Source organism: Triticum urartu, chromosome 7A, assembly GCF_056163025.1.
Source record: "Triticum urartu cultivar PI428250 chromosome 7A, HENAU_Tu73, whole genome shotgun sequence".
Taxonomy (NCBI): Eukaryota; Viridiplantae; Streptophyta; class Magnoliopsida; order Poales; family Poaceae; genus Triticum; species Triticum urartu.
The window spans coordinates 736844826-736862513 of record NC_141879.1 but is presented as its reverse complement, the minus strand read 5'-3'; the positions used below and the strand labels follow the sequence as shown (position 1 = coordinate 736862513).

At 43.5% G+C, this 17688-nt stretch overlaps 2 protein-coding genes and 2 pseudogenes across 4 annotated transcripts; all 4 read right to left on the bottom strand.

Annotated features, from left to right (window-relative positions):
* Positions 1-226: 226 nt before the first annotated feature.
* Positions 227-4162, bottom strand: LOC147962493 (disease resistance protein RGA5-like). The gene is made up of 3 exons (XM_087534204.1): positions 4053-4162; positions 894-2021; positions 227-608 (listed from the first exon to the last, which is right to left on the bottom strand). The coding sequence occupies exons 1-3, from the start codon at positions 4160-4162 to the stop codon at positions 227-229; spliced, it is 1620 nt and encodes a 539-aa protein (XP_087390330.1).
* Positions 4163-6105: 1943 nt separating this feature from the next.
* Positions 6106-7704, bottom strand: LOC147962492 (26 kDa endochitinase 1 pseudogene; annotated as a pseudogene).
* A 1954-nt stretch (positions 7705-9658) lies between these two features.
* Positions 9659-11257, bottom strand: LOC147962491 (26 kDa endochitinase 1 pseudogene; annotated as a pseudogene).
* A 1933-nt stretch (positions 11258-13190) lies between these two features.
* LOC147962490 (26 kDa endochitinase 2-like) lies at positions 13191-14144 on the bottom strand. Of its 3 annotated transcripts, none has more exons than XM_087538131.1 (2): positions 14083-14144; positions 13191-13923 (listed from the first exon to the last, which is right to left on the bottom strand). In XM_087538131.1, exons 1-2 carry the CDS (start codon positions 14142-14144, stop codon positions 13191-13193), a joined length of 795 nt encoding a protein of 264 aa, XP_087394257.1. The 3 variants fall into 3 exon arrangements, with proteins under 3 accessions (XP_087394257.1, XP_087394256.1, XP_087394258.1); XM_087538130.1 differs by having other exon boundaries at positions 13191-13942; positions 14099-14144; XM_087538132.1 differs by having other exon boundaries at positions 13191-14117.
* Between the last annotated feature and the right edge of the window lie 3544 nt (positions 14145-17688).

Sequence of the window (17688 nt, the reverse complement as noted above, 5' to 3'; positions counted from 1 at the left end):
AAGAGAATGTGGTACGAAATCAATATGTATGCACGGTAAAGAAAGACAAAATTACAGAATCAACTAATCCCAAGGAAAATAAGTAACTAAATACGGGTTAACTGGAAGGGTGAGTCGGTATAGCTACCATGATGAACTCGAGTGTCAGCTTGTTGGGATTGATGTTGATGGCGTGACAAATTGCATCCTCTGCCTCTTCAAGCTCTGGCTTGGACCACCACACAGCCTACCACTTCCCAACATAGACCTGTTTAAGTGAAGAGAGGTTCTCCAGGACAAAGTCCAAATCACCAAATCGATCCCATGTCTGCTGCACTGATAAAATAACCTCAAGGGTGTGTAGCTTCTGCATGGCTCCTTGTGCAAACTTCAGCTCCATGATGCTACTCCCGATTTTCAGCCTTGCGAGACACCGAAACAGATAACTGCCATCAATCACCAACCTTTTGCTTCGTGCGGTTTGCGCCACCCATATATGAAGATCACAGAGTGATGACATGGGGCCAAGCACTCGAAGGTGCTCCTCTCTGAGTGTTTCTAGATGCTGGATTAGAAGGGTGGAAAGGTTGGAGAGCGAAGATATCCATCTTGGCACATCGCACTTTATGCTATCAGCCAGATGGATGCACTGAAGATGCTGAGGCTCAGGCGACAAACTATCACTTCCGTAATCTATGTTTCGATGTACACCACTTAATTTAATGCTTTTGAGATTGATTAGGTTGGAGAGACACCGCCGAAAAAGTTCCTTATAGTCATCGTTCCATCCACAAACCCTAACACGAAGGTTCCTCAATTCCGTCAGCTTGCTCAAATCGTGCAGCATGGATGGAGACTCGATATTGATACCTAGCAATTCTTGCAGTGATTTTAAATTATCCAATCGTTCTGGCAGGGCCGTGCCCATACCAATATGAAGGTACACTAGTTGTGTTAGCTGAAAAAATGATGTTGGTAACATTTTTATTGCCGTCGCACTTATGTCTAGTACTTGCAAGAACCGCAGATTCCTAATATCGTCCGGTATCTGAGTGATAGATGTATTGCATAGACATAAATACCTCAAGTGTAACATGCTGTAGGTAACCTTAATATGATGATTATCCACATCCCAACAATAAACTAAGTTCAATGCACGCAAGACTGAAAAGCTTGAAAGGGCTGGTAACAAATTGATATCTCGCCCAAACACAGTGATTGACCTCAAACGGGACAAGTTCATAGTTGCCATCTGCATGATATCGTCTTCATTTAGGCTTTGGACTGATAGCCGACGGATCTTACTTGGTGCAGATCCAGATTGCTGACCACCTATACATGTTAGAAAATTCTCTTCCCTTGAAATGGAAGTGATGAGGTCAAGCACCATATCGTGTACACGACAAGCGCTCTCTTTATCATCACTGACATCTGCTGGTTGGATCAAACCTTTGTTAATGAGCTCGCTGAAATAGTCTTCTCCTACTTCATACAAGCTATTTCCATGTTCTTCCCGAATAAAACCTTCACCAATCCATTGCCATATCAAATCTCTAGAAACAATATTATAATCCTCTGGATACAAACTTATATACAATAAAAATGTTCTTAGTTGCGGAGGTAGGTCATAGTAACTGACTGATAATATCCTTCTCATGTCCTTCACACCAGGTCTATCTTGTAGCCCAGAACCCATAGCTTGGTAGCCCTTGGACCAATCATTTCTATTTTTACTGGCTAGCATACTAGCTGTTGTAATAATAACTAATGGTACTCCACCACATCTCTTAATAATGTTATCAGATACTTCAGCTAATTGATTAGGACATTTGTCTTCGGCACCAAATATTCTTTGGTAGAATAACTTTCGTGACTGTGCAAGAGAAAGAGGCTTTAGGTCATAAACACCACCAACTTCTTTGGCAACATAAAAAATTTGAGTTGTTGTAATTATTCTACTTCCGCATTCGTTGTCAATCAAAGCATGTTTGCTTTCTTTCCATACGAAATTGTTCCATATGTCATCGATCACAATGAAGTACCTATAAGACGATATCAAATGGCCATCTATTAGTTAAGCTCCATGTAAACTTATGTTTCTTTGAGCGCAGTAAATCAAAATGTGTCAACATATATATAATACCTTGTACAGAAGGCTCCAGATTAGAAAAAAAGAAATTTAGAAAAATGCTATAAAATAAAAACAAAGGGAAAACATCCTATAGCAACATTCGATGTTCTAGAATAGCATGCTATTGTTTATGATTCAATTGGGTGGCACTTGTACTTGGAAGATGCACTGATGTTTATCGGACTATTGTGCAGGTGCTTGTGCCATGATGCTCCAAAAGCTTTGTTGGCGCTGCTGGAGGAGTCTCTGGTAAGTTGAAGGAAGAAAGCGAAGATGTAGAAGAATGACTAGCTATGTAAGTGGTCGGGAGCTAGGGAATCCTGAGCGTTATGCTTGGCTGTTCTAGCAATGGAGGAGAATTTGTTTTGTTTGTGAGCTGTAGAAGTGATGTTTGTATTGAAGAATGTGCTTCTGGTTGGCTCTTGGCTTGTGGTGTGACTGAAGAAGGACGGACGGCGTGGTGCTGAAGCCTGAGGAGGCCATGATGATGGATGGGGCCCTTGGTTGCCGTTGAGATTAGTTACTTCTTTTGGGAATTGGTGTGTTGTGTTGGTAGGATGGATGCATTGGAGTAGGTAGGTAGGAGCTCTTAGATATCATCAATCCTGGTAATGTTGTGCGGTATAGGACGAGGCAAAGCACACAAGTTGTTGTATTTCTACCTTCAACAATATGTGATATATATAATGCCATTGTTACAATATGCTTGGGTATTGGTATGATTTGGAGTGTGCGTTGATGTATTTCTGGATGGTTTGACTGATTCAGGTTACGAACAAATAAAATCATCTCCCTTTTTGTGCTTTCTCTCTGGATGACCGATGCATTTCATGCGTGCTCTGTTTGTTTATGTATGCAAAGGATGGATGGATGCAGGAGAAATGCAAATCTTGGTATCGATGGCGGAGGAAGAGGCAAAGCACATTAGTTGGTAGGACATATGGAAATACAAAGGAAATAATTGCATGGAAGCTAGCTAGGTTGCTCTGCTCATCTCCATTCCTGATTTGGAGCACATCGTTGGGTCTGTGTACCTAGTATCTATCTGTCATATGCAAGTGATCCTTGCTCTCCTCTTTAATACTATATATATGTGTGTGTATAAATCTATTTGGTGCATGCATGGATGCACGATTGATCCATTTTTTCGAGTAACTTAGTAGGAAGCGTACGGGATTCACATCAATCCGTACATGATTCACATCAAACATGATGTGACTAATAGGAAATAAATACTCCGACGTATCCAATCTACTATCCAATCTACTAATATGATGTCATTTTTTCGAGTAACTTAGTAGTAAGCTACCCAGCATTATTTGAGGGAGGGAGGTCGCACTAGTACAATAGTTAGTTATTACAGAAAGCTTAAGTAACCGTGGTAATTAACCTCCTAGGAATCCTCTCCCTCCTTGAAATCCATCCGGAGGGATTAGTATTTTGGAAAGAAAGGGGAGGGAGGGCGCACTGGTACAGTAGTTATTAGGCCCTTTCTAGTGTTCTATGGTGGACAGGTGCTAAGCATGCCATATAAGCAAAAAAATGACATGGCACAACATTTAATAAGGGGAGAAAGCACTTTGGGGACCCTAGAAAGAACCAACGCCAAACGCGAGAACCTAGGCAAACCACTTAAATGAAACAACTTGACCAATGCATGAAATACTTTAGGTGCTAACTCATTAAATAAAGTGTGCTTAGCAACAACAAGTTAAGCACCTATGCATTGAGGAGATGAGTTGCTAAGGTATTTAATGCACTTAGCACCTCATCTAAGCACCTTTGCATTGAAAGAGGTCTTAGGAAGCTTGAGAAACCGAGATAATCAACCTCTTATTGGGAAGCTTGAGAAACCGTGATAATCAACCTCTTATTGGGAAGCTTGAGAAACCGTGATAATCAACCTCTTGGAAATCCGATCCTTTTCCTCCTTAAAACCCACCCGTAGGGAAAGAAAGGTGAGGATTGCGCCACCTCACTGATCCGCGGCACGGCCTTGCCTCTTGCCCCTTCTTGTTCTCTACGAGCAGTCTCCACCATATATGCCTCCATCCCTCTATATATATGAGATAGCCATTCATCCGCGTGAGGGATTCACGTGCAACTTATGACTTAGGACATGATATACTACTACGCAAGCGTTTTTCCATATATGATTAGGATGTTGATATGAAGTAGATATACACTTATTTTGGTTATTCGTCTGTGGTCATGGCCTCCAAGATCTTCTGACCACAAAATCCAATCTTGCCGAGCCTTCTTGATTCCAGCTTGCTCTCATAACACATAGCAATGGGAGTCTGAGTGTTGAGGAAAGAAATGTCATGTATGGAATTCTCAATTCTTTCTAGACAAGCATCCACACAACCGTCACCTAACCATCATGTAAATTAGCTGTTGTCCTAATCTCTCAACAGTCAAGATACGACTATATATATATATATATATATATATATATATATATATATATATATATATATATATATATATATTGATTTGGATGGCGACCTATACTTCCTTTTTGAAAGGATGGTGACCTATTGTTACACTCCTCACACCTACCACACTATTTTGTGTGTGTGGGTGTGGAGGGGGGGGGGGGGGGGGGGAAGACCTACGGGCGCGCCTATGTCTCCCTTGGAGTAAGACGTAGGGCAGAAGCGAGGGACTCGGTCGGCCCAGCTCCTGGGAGGCCACAACCTTGATTTTTCTGTTTCTTCTTCATGTTTATTTGTTCTACTTTTGTTTATGCTTTGAAATATTATGAATATATATGTTATAAAATATACTATATATAAAATTGTGGCTCAGCGTGCTGCCCGCCATGGTGGAGCGTGGCGACGTCGCGATCGGAAGATGAGACTTGGCCTAATCGTTTGCATTGGCCACCATAGACGCACGTCGTTTTGGACAACACAACAACATGAAATTCATCGTGTCTACTCGCAACTGACGCACCATGACTCCATGTGTTGTCAAATCTTGTTTTAAGATTATACTAGCAAACATGCATGTGCGTTGTCATGGGAGAAACAAAGTATGCCACACCCCTGGTGAGCTTGGCACTTTTCCTCTTTGTACTATCGTCACATTCTAGCATGCACAGAGTATAATGTAAATATCGCTAAGAACAATTTATAACTGGGGATTCAAAAGAAAACGAAGAACAATTTCAAAGCGGCGAGTTTGGTCAGTTGCCGTGCTCCTCCACCGTGCATGTTATATTGCTAACCAATTTTACGTCAATATGTTTATGCACGCCACACGCCGCACCCTCAAATCATAATGCAGACACATGCGCATTTAGATTAATTACCACGTCCATTTATTCATTCTTTTAATTTCAATTCTATTTGAGCCCATTCATTTAATCAGGTTCCTCTCTCTGCCATCGACCCATGCAGCCATATAATTCTTTTCTTTCCTGTGCTTACTAAAGCGGAATTTATTCCTTTCCTTCCTACAGGTTCGTAATAGCCACATTTAGTCCTTCTTTTAATTTAAATTACTTCTTTTACCTGTGCCCGATCTTTTGTTCATCCAATTTATTTATTCACATCCTTGTTTATTGATTCTCGAGGAGGCTCCTTGCTTTTGGAGGCAACTCACGGAAGCATTTAAATTGGCGAGAATTTGTGTAAGAGGCAAGGCGAAATTAATTATCTCACTCAGTCACATTTTTTGGCCCAAAAAAAGGCGGCGGGGACGGACGGACCGAGCACAAGCGAAAGCTAATACTTATGGCTAGGCAGCCAGGCTTTTTTAGGGCAAGCTTCAAGCACAGGTGAGCAGCTCAATTTTCTAGCAACGCGTAGGTGCAACGACGGGCGCACAAAAAATAAGGACAACTTGGATACAAAATATAATATAGATAAACGGACAAAAAAAAAGGAGAAATGCACCTCTCTTTATTAGTAGTTATAGATTTTTGAGATTTTTATAATGAAAAATAACATTTTTAAAAAAGTACACAAGTACATATATGGAGCGGATTATTAGGCAAAGGGCCTCTGTTTGTAGCAGTCCAGGTTGTCACCGTAGCCGATACCAAAGATGTTGCAGTAGCGTTTGTAAAATCCGATTCGATCCTCAACACGTTCATCATACCCGTGAAAGCACTCGATCCCGCCATTGATGATGTTGGTGATCACGCCGAACCCAGGCACCCGCCCCGCAGCACGGTCCGTCGCCGACGGGTTCCATTGTCCTGTGATCACTGCATGGCTCGATGGCTTGGGCGGTTGCTCCGCCATCCAGAACCACATCGCCGTCTCAAAAGACACGGTTGGATTCACGACCACCAAGTTCGGGTTGCCCAACAGGTCAGCCCCAATGGCCCGTCCTGCCTGCCCGTAGTTGTAGTTGTGAGTTAGCTGGATGGGCCCGCGGCCATAGTAGCGCCTTCGAGGGGCACATGGCCACTGCTCGCTTGGGGTGCAGTAGCTGGAGGTGGTGCGCTCGTGCTTGGAGTTGGTAGGACATATGGAAATACAAAGGAAATAATTGCATGGAAGCTAGCTAGGTTGCTCTGCTCATCTCCATTCCTGATTTGGAGCACATCGTTGGGTCTGTGTACCTAGTATCTATCTGTCATATGCAAGTGATCCTTGCTCTCCTCTTTAATACTATATATATGTGTGTGTATAAATCTATTTGGTGCATGCATGGATGCACGATTGATCCATTTTTTCGAGTAACTTAGTAGGAAGCGTACGGGATTCACATCAATCCGTACATGATTCACATCAAACATGATGTGACTAATAGGAAATAAATACTCCGACGTATCCAATCTACTATCCAATCTACTAATATGATGTCATTTTTTCGAGTAACTTAGTAGTAAGCTACCCAGCATTATTTGAGGGAGGGAGGTCGCACTAGTACAATAGTTAGTTATTACAGAAAGCTTAAGTAACCGTGGTAATTAACCTCCTAGGAATCCTCTCCCTCCTTGAAATCCATCCGGAGGGATTAGTATTTTGGAAAGAAAGGGGAGGGAGGGCGCACTGGTACAGTAGTTATTAGGCCCTTTCTAGTGTTCTATGGTGGACAGGTGCTAAGCATGCCATATAAGCAAAAAAATGACATGGCACAACATTTAATAAGGGGAGAAAGCACTTTGGGGACCCTAGAAAGAACCAACGCCAAACGCGAGAACCTAGGCAAACCACTTAAATGAAACAACTTGACCAATGCATGAAATACTTTAGGTGCTAACTCATTAAATAAAGTGTGCTTAGCAACAACAAGTTAAGCACCTATGCATTGAGGAGATGAGTTGCTAAGGTATTTAATGCACTTAGCACCTCATCTAAGCACCTTTGCATTGAAAGAGGTCTTAGGAAGCTTGAGAAACCGAGATAATCAACCTCTTATTGGGAAGCTTGAGAAACCGTGATAATCAACCTCTTATTGGGAAGCTTGAGAAACCGTGATAATCAACCTCTTGGAAATCCGATCCTTTTCCTCCTTAAAACCCACCCGTAGGGAAAGAAAGGTGAGGATTGCGCCACCTCACTGATCCGCGGCACGGCCTTGCCTCTTGCCCCTTCTTGTTCTCTACGAGCAGTCTCCACCATATATGCCTCCATCCCTCTATATATATGAGATAGCCATTCATCCGCGTGAGGGATTCACGTGCAACTTATGACTTAGGACATGATATACTACTACGCAAGCGTTTTTCCATATATGATTAGGATGTTGATATGAAGTAGATATACACTTATTTTGGTTATTCGTCTGTGGTCATGGCCTCCAAGATCTTCTGACCACAAAATCCAATCTTGCCGAGCCTTCTTGATTCCAGCTTGCTCTCATAACACATAGCAATGGGAGTCTGAGTGTTGAGGAAAGAAATGTCATGTATGGAATTCTCAATTCTTTCTAGACAAGCATCCACACAACCGTCACCTAACCATCATGTAAATTAGCTGTTGTCCTAATCTCTCAACAGTCAAGATACGACTATATATATATATATATATATATATATATATATATATATATATATATATATATATATATATATATATATATTGATTTGGATGGCGACCTATACTTCCTTTTTGAAAGGATGGTGACCTATTGTTACACTCCTCACACCTACCACACTATTTTGTGGGTGTGGGTGTGGAGGGGGGGGGGGGGGGGGGGGGGAAGACCTACGGGCGCGCCTATGTCTCCCTTGGAGTAAGACGTAGGGCAGAAGCGAGGGACTCGGTCGGCCCAGCTCCTGGGAGGCCACAACCTTGATTTTTCTGTTTCTTCTTCATGTTTATTTGTTCTACTTTTGTTTATGCTTTGAAATATTATGAATATATATGTTATAAAATATACTATATATAAAATTGTGGCTCAGCGTGCTGCCCGCCATGGTGGAGCGTGGCGACGTCGCGATCGGAAGATGAGACTTGGCCTAATCGTTTGCATTGGCCACCATAGACGCACGTCGTTTTGGACAACACAACAACATGAAATTCATCGTGTCTACTCGCAACTGACGCACCATGACTCCATGTGTTGTCAAATCTTGTTTTAAGATTATACTAGCAAACATGCATGTGCGTTGTCATGGGAGAAACAAAGTATGCCACACCCCTGGTGAGCTTGGCACTTTTCCTCTTTGTACTATCGTCACATTCTAGCATGCACAGAGTATAATGTAAATATCGCTAAGAACAATTTATAACTGGGGATTCAAAAGAAAACGAAGAACAATTTCAAAGCGGCGAGTTTGGTCAGTTGCCGTGCTCCTCCACCGTGCATGTTATATTGCTAACCAATTTTACGTCAATATGTTTATGCACGCCACACGCCGCACCCTCAAATCATAATGCAGACACATGCGCATTTAGATTAATTACCACGTCCATTTATTCATTCTTTTAATTTCAATTCTATTTGAGCCCATTCATTTAATCAGGTTCCTCTCTCTGCCATCGACCCATGCAGCCATATAATTCTTTTCTTTCCTGTGCTTACTAAAGCGGAATTTATTCCTTTCCTTCCTACAGGTTCGTAATAGCCACATTTAGTCCTTCTTTTAATTTAAATTACTTCTTTTACCTGTGCCCGATCTTTTGTTCATCCAATTTATTTATTCACATCCTTGTTTATTGATTCTCGAGGAGGCTCCTTGCTTTTGGAGGCAACTCACGGAAGCATTTAAATTGGCGAGAATTTGTGTAAGAGGCAAGGCGAAATTAATTATCTCACTCAGTCACATTTTTTGGCCCAAAAAAAGGCGGCGGGGACGGACGGACCGAGCACAAGCGAAAGCTAATACTTATGGCTAGGCAGCCAGGCTTTTTTAGGGCAAGCTTCAAGCACAGGTGAGCAGCTCAATTTTCTAGCAACGCGTAGGTGCAACGACGGGCGCACAAAAAATAAGGACAACTTGGATACAAAATATAATATAGATAAACGGACAAAAAAAAAGGAGAAATGCACCTCTCTTTATTAGTAGTTATAGATTTTTGAGATTTTTATAATGAAAAATAACATTTTTAAAAAAGTACACAAGTACATATATGGAGCGGATTATTAGGCAAAGGGCCTCTGTTTGTAGCAGTCCAGGTTGTCACCGTAGCCGATACCAAAGATGTTGCAGTAGCGTTTGTAAAATCCGATTCGATCCTCAACACGTTCATCATACCCGTGAAAGCACTCGATCCCGCCATTGATGATGTTGGTGATCACGCCGAACCCAGGCACCCGCCCCGCAGCACGGTCCGTCGCCGACGGGTTCCATTGTCCTGTGATCACTGCATGGCTCGATGGCTTGGGCGGTTGCTCCGCCATCCAGAACCACATCGCCGTCTCAAAAGACACGGTTGGATTCACGACCACCAAGTTCGGGTTGCCCAACAGGTCAGCCCCAATGGCCCGTCCTGCCTGCCCGTAGTTGTAGTTGTGAGTTAGCTGGATGGGCCCGCGGCCATAGTAGCGCCTTCGAGGGGCACATGGCCACTGCTCGCTTGGGGTGCAGTAGCTGGAGGTGGTGCGCTCGTGCTTGGAGTTGGTAGGACATATGGAAATACAAAGGAAATAATTGCATGGAAGCTAGCTAGGTTGCTCTGCTCATCTCCATTCCTGATTTGGAGCACATCGTTGGGTCTGTGTACCTAGTATCTATCTGTCATATGCAAGTGATCCTTGCTCTCCTCTTTAATACTATATATATGTGTGTGTATAAATCTATTTGGTGCATGCATGGATGCACGATTGATCCATTTTTTCGAGTAACTTAGTAGGAAGCGTACGGGATTCACATCAATCCGTACATGATTCACATCAAACATGATGTGACTAATAGGAAATAAATACTCCGACGTATCCAATCTACTATCCAATCTACTAATATCATGTCATTTTTTCGAGTAACTTAGTAGTAAGCTACCCAGCATTATTTGAGGGAGGGAGGTCGCACTAGTACAATAGTTAGTTATTACAGAAAGCTTAAGTAACCGTGGTAATTAACCTCCTAGGAATCCTCTCCCTCCTTGAAATCCATCCGGAGGGATTAGTATTTTGGAAAGAAAGGGGAGGGAGGGCGCACTGGTACAGTAGTTATTAGGCCCTTTCTAGTGTTCTATGGTGGACAGGTGCTAAGCATGCCATATAAGCAAAAAAATGACATGGCACAACATTTAATAAGGGGAGAAAGCACTTTGGGGACCCTAGAAAGAACCAACGCCAAACGCGAGAACCTAGGCAAACCACTTAAATGAAACAACTTGACCAATGCATGAAATACTTTAGGTGCTAACTCATTAAATAAAGTGTGCTTAGCAACAACAAGTTAAGCACCTATGCATTGAGGAGATGAGTTGCTAAGGTATTTAATGCACTTAGCACCTCATCTAAGCACCTTTGCATTGAAAGAGGTCTTAGGAAGCTTGAGAAACCGAGATAATCAACCTCTTATTGGGAAGCTTGAGAAACCGTGATAATCAACCTCTTATTGGGAAGCTTGAGAAACCGTGATAATCAACCTCTTGGAAATCCGATCCTTTTCCTCCTTAAAACCCACCCGTAGGGAAAGAAAGGTGAGGATTGCGCCACCTCACTGATCCGCGGCACGGCCTTGCCTCTTGCCCCTTCTTGTTCTCTACGAGCAGTCTCCACCATATATGCCTCCATCCCTCTATATATATGAGATAGCCATTCATCCGCGTGAGGGATTCACGTGCAACTTATGACTTAGGACATGATATACTACTACGCAAGCGTTTTTCCATATATGATTAGGATGTTGATATGAAGTAGATATACACTTATTTTGGTTATTCGTCTGTGGTCATGGCCTCCAAGATCTTCTGACCACAAAATCCAATCTTGCCGAGCCTTCTTGATTCCAGCTTGCTCTCATAACACATAGCAATGGGAGTCTGAGTGTTGAGGAAAGAAATGTCATGTATGGAATTCTCAATTCTTTCTAGACAAGCATCCACACAACCGTCACCTAACCATCATGTAAATTAGCTGTTGTCCTAATCTCTCAACAGTCAAGATACGACTATATATATATATATATATATATATATATATATATATATATATATATATATATAGATTTGGATGGCGACCTATACTTCCTTTTTGAAAGGATGGTGACCTATTGTTACACTCCTCACACCTACCACACTATTTTGTGTGTGTGGGTGTGGAGGGGGGGGGGGGGGGGGGGAAGACCTACGGGCGCGCCTATGTCTCCCTTGGAGTAAGACGTAGGGCAGAAGCGAGGGACTCGGTCGGCCCAGCTCCTGGGAGGCCACAACCTTGATTTTTCTGTTTCTTCTTCATGTTTATTTGTTCTACTTTTGTTTATGCTTTGAAATATTATGAATATATATGTTATAAAATATACTATATATAAAATTGTGGCTCAGCGTGCTGCCCGCCATGGTGGAGCGTGGCGACGTCGCGATCGGAAGATGAGACTTGGCCTAATCGTTTGCATTGGCCACCATAGACGCACGTCGTTTTGGACAACACAACAACATGAAATTCATCGTGTCTACTCGCAACTGACGCACCATGACTCCATGTGTTGTCAAATCTTGTTTTAAGATTATACTAGCAAACATGCATGTGCGTTGTCATGGGAGAAACAAAGTATGCCACACCCCTGGTGAGCTTGGCACTTTTCCTCTTTGTACTATCGTCACATTCTAGCATGCACAGAGTATAATGTAAATATCGCTAAGAACAATTTATAACTGGGGATTCAAAAGAAAACGAAGAACAATTTCAAAGCGGCGAGTTTGGTCAGTTGCCGTGCTCCTCCACCGTGCATGTTATATTGCTAACCAATTTTACGTCAATATGTTTATGCACGCCACACGCCGCACCCTCAAATCATAATGCAGACACATGCGCATTTAGATTAATTACCACGTCCATTTATTCATTCTTTTAATTTCAATTCTATTTGAGCCCATTCATTTAATCAGGTTCCTCTCTCTGCCATCGACCCATGCAGCCATATAATTCTTTTCTTTCCTGTGCTTACTAAAGCGGAATTTATTCCTTTCCTTCCTACAGGTTCGTAATAGCCACATTTAGTCCTTCTTTTAATTTAAATTACTTCTTTTACCTGTGCCCGATCTTTTGTTCATCCAATTTATTTATTCACATCCTTGTTTATTGATTCTCGAGGAGGCTCCTTGCTTTTGGAGGCAACTCACGGAAGCATTTAAATTGGCGAGAATTTGTGTAAGAGGCAAGGCGAAATTAATTATCTCACTCAGTCACATTTTTTGGCCCAAAAAAAGGCGGCGGGGACGGACGGACCGAGCACAAGCGAAAGCTAATACTTATGGCTAGGCAGCCAGGCTTTTTTAGGGCAAGCTTCAAGCACAGGTGAGCAGCTCAATTTTCTAGCAACGCGTAGGTGCAACGACGGGCGCACAAAAAATAAGGACAACTTGGATACAAAATATAATATAGATAAACGGACAAAAAAAAAGGAGAAATGCACCTCTCTTTATTAGTAGTTATAGATTTTTGAGATTTTTATAATGAAAAATAACATTTTTAAAAAAGTACACAAGTACATATATGGAGCGGATTATTAGGCAAAGGGCCTCTGTTTGTAGCAGTCCAGGTTGTCACCGTAGCCGATACCAAAGATGTTGCAGTAGCGTTTGTAAAATCCGATTCGATCCTCAACACGTTCATCATACCCGTGAAAGCACTCGATCCCGCCATTGATGATGTTGGTGATCACGCCGAACCCAGGCACCCGCCCCGCAGCACGGTCCGTCGCCGACGGGTTCCATTGTCCTGTGATCACTGCATGGCTCGATGGCTTGGGCGGTTGCTCCGCCATCCAGAACCACATCGCCGTCTCAAAAGACACGGTTGGATTCACGACCACCAAGTTCGGGTTGCCCAACAGGTCAGCCCCAATGGCCCGTCCTGCCTGCCCGTAGTTGTAGTTGTGAGTTAGCTGGATGGGCCCGCGGCCATAGTAGCGCCTTCGAGGGGCACATGGCCACTGCTCGCTTGGGGTGCAGTAGCTGGAGGTGGTGCGCTCGTGCTTGTAGCAGTAGCCCCATGTGTAGGGCCCATTCGGGGCTGTGGGCCATCCGCCAGTGGTCTCATGGGAGGTCTGCGCTAGGAAGGCAGCTATCTCGCGCTTCCGGGTGGCGATGCCACCAGTGGTACCAAAGCCAGGGAAGGCAGCGGCGGCAGCGATGAAGGCGTCATATGTGTAGAAGCCCTTGGCCTGGCATGCTGGGTCATTACGGTGGAGGAGAATTTGGTTGAAAAGGGAGCGGGAGACGATGGAGGACACACCACCGAAGGGGTAGGGTGTGACAGGCGTGCTGCCGCAGCCAGAGCAATGGCTCTGGCAACCATCGCCACAGTATTCCGGTGTGGAGCCGCACCAGCCGAAGTGGCTACAACAGAGGCAGTTTGGGCATGTCGCCCCGCCAGCCTGCGAGCCGCACTGCACAGCGCGTGCACATGCGATAACCATGGCCGCCGTGGCTAGCACTGCTACCACTGCGAGCGGTCTCATTGTATGCCGTGGCAACTGTAGCGTTGCACTTACAGTTGTAGTGGTGTTTCTGTGTCTGAAGCCATGGGAGTGCATGTATTTATATATCTTTCTCGCTGAAAGAACTAGGTAGCAGATTTGTCTCCTCCTTACTGCCTTCTTTCTCGGAGGCTTAGTTAAAAAATAATAATTGCCGGAGGCTTAGATCCGATCGAGTCTGGTGACTTGATCGAGAGCGACCGTGTGCTTGTATACATGCATGTGGAATTTACGTTGATATGTATATAGATGACGCAGGGTGTTCAAGGACGGATGTCCATGGAATGCAATTCTCCTGTTTCGTATAAAAAATCATCATTTATAATATTTTTGCTGTTGACAGAACCGATGATCAGACAGTTGGCTAGCTGCGCAAGAATTTGCACTGTCCACCCGCCTTGGAGCAACTGTAACCGAGGATCAGACATGGGAGATAGAAGGATTAATTAGTAGGACGTGACTCAAAACAAACCTGATGCAATTAACAAGGAATAAATAGTCTGATGTATGCCATATAAGCGATCCTATTGTTATTTGAGGAAGGGTGGTTGGTCGCAGAGGTACAATAATCTCTACCATGTCACACAAAATGAGCAAAATATGCTGCCATGTCACGAAAAATGAGTGCTCGGATAGAACTGAAATTATGAGCTCACCATTATGGTCACCTTCCGCACCTCCGTTACCCTCATCACCCGCGCCATGGTCTTTATGACTAGAAGCGCCTACTTGATCAATAATGAAATTTGCATAACCGAATTAACCTTTACAACAACAAAAACCTAATGAACACACTTTATGATCTTTGGCAATTTTATTTTTCTAAACAGAATTGAACTTTATAACAAAATGAGAAAATGCCACAAAATTTAATGGACTATAATTGCATGAGATTCTAACATAATCTAATGAGCGTAATTCAACTAGTTTTCATTAACAAACTGAATTTCCTAACGAAATCTAAACAAACAAAACTAAAGTTTGTAAAAACAAATTTTCACTAACGATTTTCATTAACTCTAATTGAATCAAACAACCAAATAGAATTGTCCGCCAGTGCTGGGCAAGTTTCTCACCATGCATGGGGTCACGTGTGTGAGCTTCGCCATCCTCTGCGCCATGCCCCATGTCTCCAGCATCGCCATAGCCACCACAGGCGGCGTCTCCGTCTTCAAGTCAGGAGGCTGGCGCCCTTGACCGCGACCACACCCAGCCATGCCAAGCCTCCCGCGATAGCGGCCTGATGGCGCGCCTCTGGCATGCCCTCGTCCAGGGACGACTGGATGCTCCGTCTGCCACTGGATCGTGCCGACGTGAGCTCGCCCGCGGCCAGTGAGACATAGCCGCCCACGGAAAGGGGCTACATCTCCTCCGCCGGCGACTTGCACGCTTCCTCCGCCGGTGATTTGCAGGCCTCTTCCAAAATATAATGTCCAAAAAAATACGGTTTAGTAAAAAATTATCCAAAATATAATGAATTTCATCCGGTTTATGAAATATGTCCAAAATGTATCGAATCCAGTCAGGTTTATATGAAAATCCGCCATGTTTGCATGAGTTTTGTCCTTTTGGTTTGATCAGTGGCTGAAATGTGTGCGAGCAGCATTAGATGGCGGCCTTCGACATCAGTGTTTGCAGACTAATCCCCTGTCCTCGGACAGAGGCCAAAGCCATTTGTGGGTCAGTGTTGGAGACGCCCTAACGTAGCTAGCTCGATCCTCACGTGAAGCTGTGAAAAATGTGATTTAAAACCTTGAAGCTCAGGGTGAGCAAAAGGGGGTGAAAGGGAAAGTATCAGGTACTCCTATCCTTGGGGTACTCCCGGTGCTCCAAGTTTAAAAAAGCTATTCATAAATGTTTCAAAAAATTCCGGAAAAGTATGAATGTTCACAATGAATGTGACTACAACCCCTAAAAATTTCAGGTCCAAACTTGAAATGACAATAAGAAACAAAAATGTGAAATCTGGCATGAATAGTGTTAAAAAAAGACAAAATCAACATCGAGATTATTCATATCTGGATTTCACATTTTTGTTTGTCAATGTACATTTCAAGTTTGGACCCTCAAAAATAAGTTTGGACCTGAAATTTCTAGGGGTTGTAGTCACATTCCTTGCGAATGTTCATTTTTTTTTAAAAAAAATTGAAAACATTTAAGATTTGTTTTTGAACTTGGGGCATCCGAAGTACTCCAAGGATGGGAGTACTAGATATTTTCCCGGGGTGAAAAGGGGAGGTGGAGCAGGGGCATAATAATCCCGTTCAAGAGCAAATCTAGCGTGAGCGTCATGACAATCTGCCACAGAAAGCGGGGCACAAAGTCAATTTCAGTTGAATATCTACTCCCTATAAATCTTGACAGATGCATCCTCCCTACTTGCTTTCCCTCATATGCTTTCCATTTTTTTGCATGGTAATATGTGTCTCATTTATATAGAATAAAGATTAAGTTACAAGGCACGTAAGCACCGACCATACATAACTGAAAAGATAGGAAAATCCTATGCAGAATACCAGAACCTGTCCCTTTCCTTCGACACCACCGAAGCGGCCACCAAAGGATAAAAAGACAGATCACCTCTTCACCCAAGCTCGATACGGCTCCATCGTTGATCAGCAGCTTTATAGACCTCCAAAGTAGTTTGCTAGAAGCAAAACCATAGCCGTTGAAAGAATCAGACCGGGGCAACATGTCCCTGGACACACCATCTCAAAGGATCGATATAGTTGACTAGATGGGGGGGGGGGGGTGAATAGGCAACTAACAATTTTTAGCTTTTCTTTACCAATTTAAACTTTGCATCAAAGTAGGTTGTCTAGATATGCAACTAGGTGAGCAACCTATATGATGCAACAACAATAAGTAAACAAGCAAGCAAGGGATGCAACACAAGATAAGCTTGCACGAGTAAATGGATGAGATAACCAAGAGTGGAGTCGGTGAAGACGAGGATGTGTTACCAAAGTTCCTTCCCTTTGAGGGGAAGTACGTCTCCGTTGGAGCGGTGTGGAGGCACAATGCTTCCCAAGAAGCCACTAGGGCCACCGTATTCTCCTCACGCCCTCACACAACGCGAGATGTCGTGATTCCACTATTGGTGCCCTGGAAGGCGGCGGCCGAACCTTTACAAACAAGATTGGGGCAATCTCCACAACTTAATTGGAGGCTCCCAACAACACCACGAAGCTTCACCATAATGGAGTATGGCTCCATGATGACCTCAACCGTCTAGGGTGCTCAAACACCCAAGAGTAACAAGATCCGCGAGGGATTAGTGGGGGGAATCAAGTATCTCTTGGTGGATGTGTAGATCTAGGCCTTCTCAACCGATCCCTAGGAGATCAACAAGTTTGATCGGCCAGGGAGAGATATCGGGCTAAAATGGAGCTTGGAGCAACAATGGAGCTTGGGGGTGGAAGAGGTGGTCAACTCGGAGAAGAAGACTCCCCTTTTATAGTAAGAGAACAAATCCAACCGTTATCCACCAACTCAGCCTGCGACACACGGTACTACCGCACCGGAG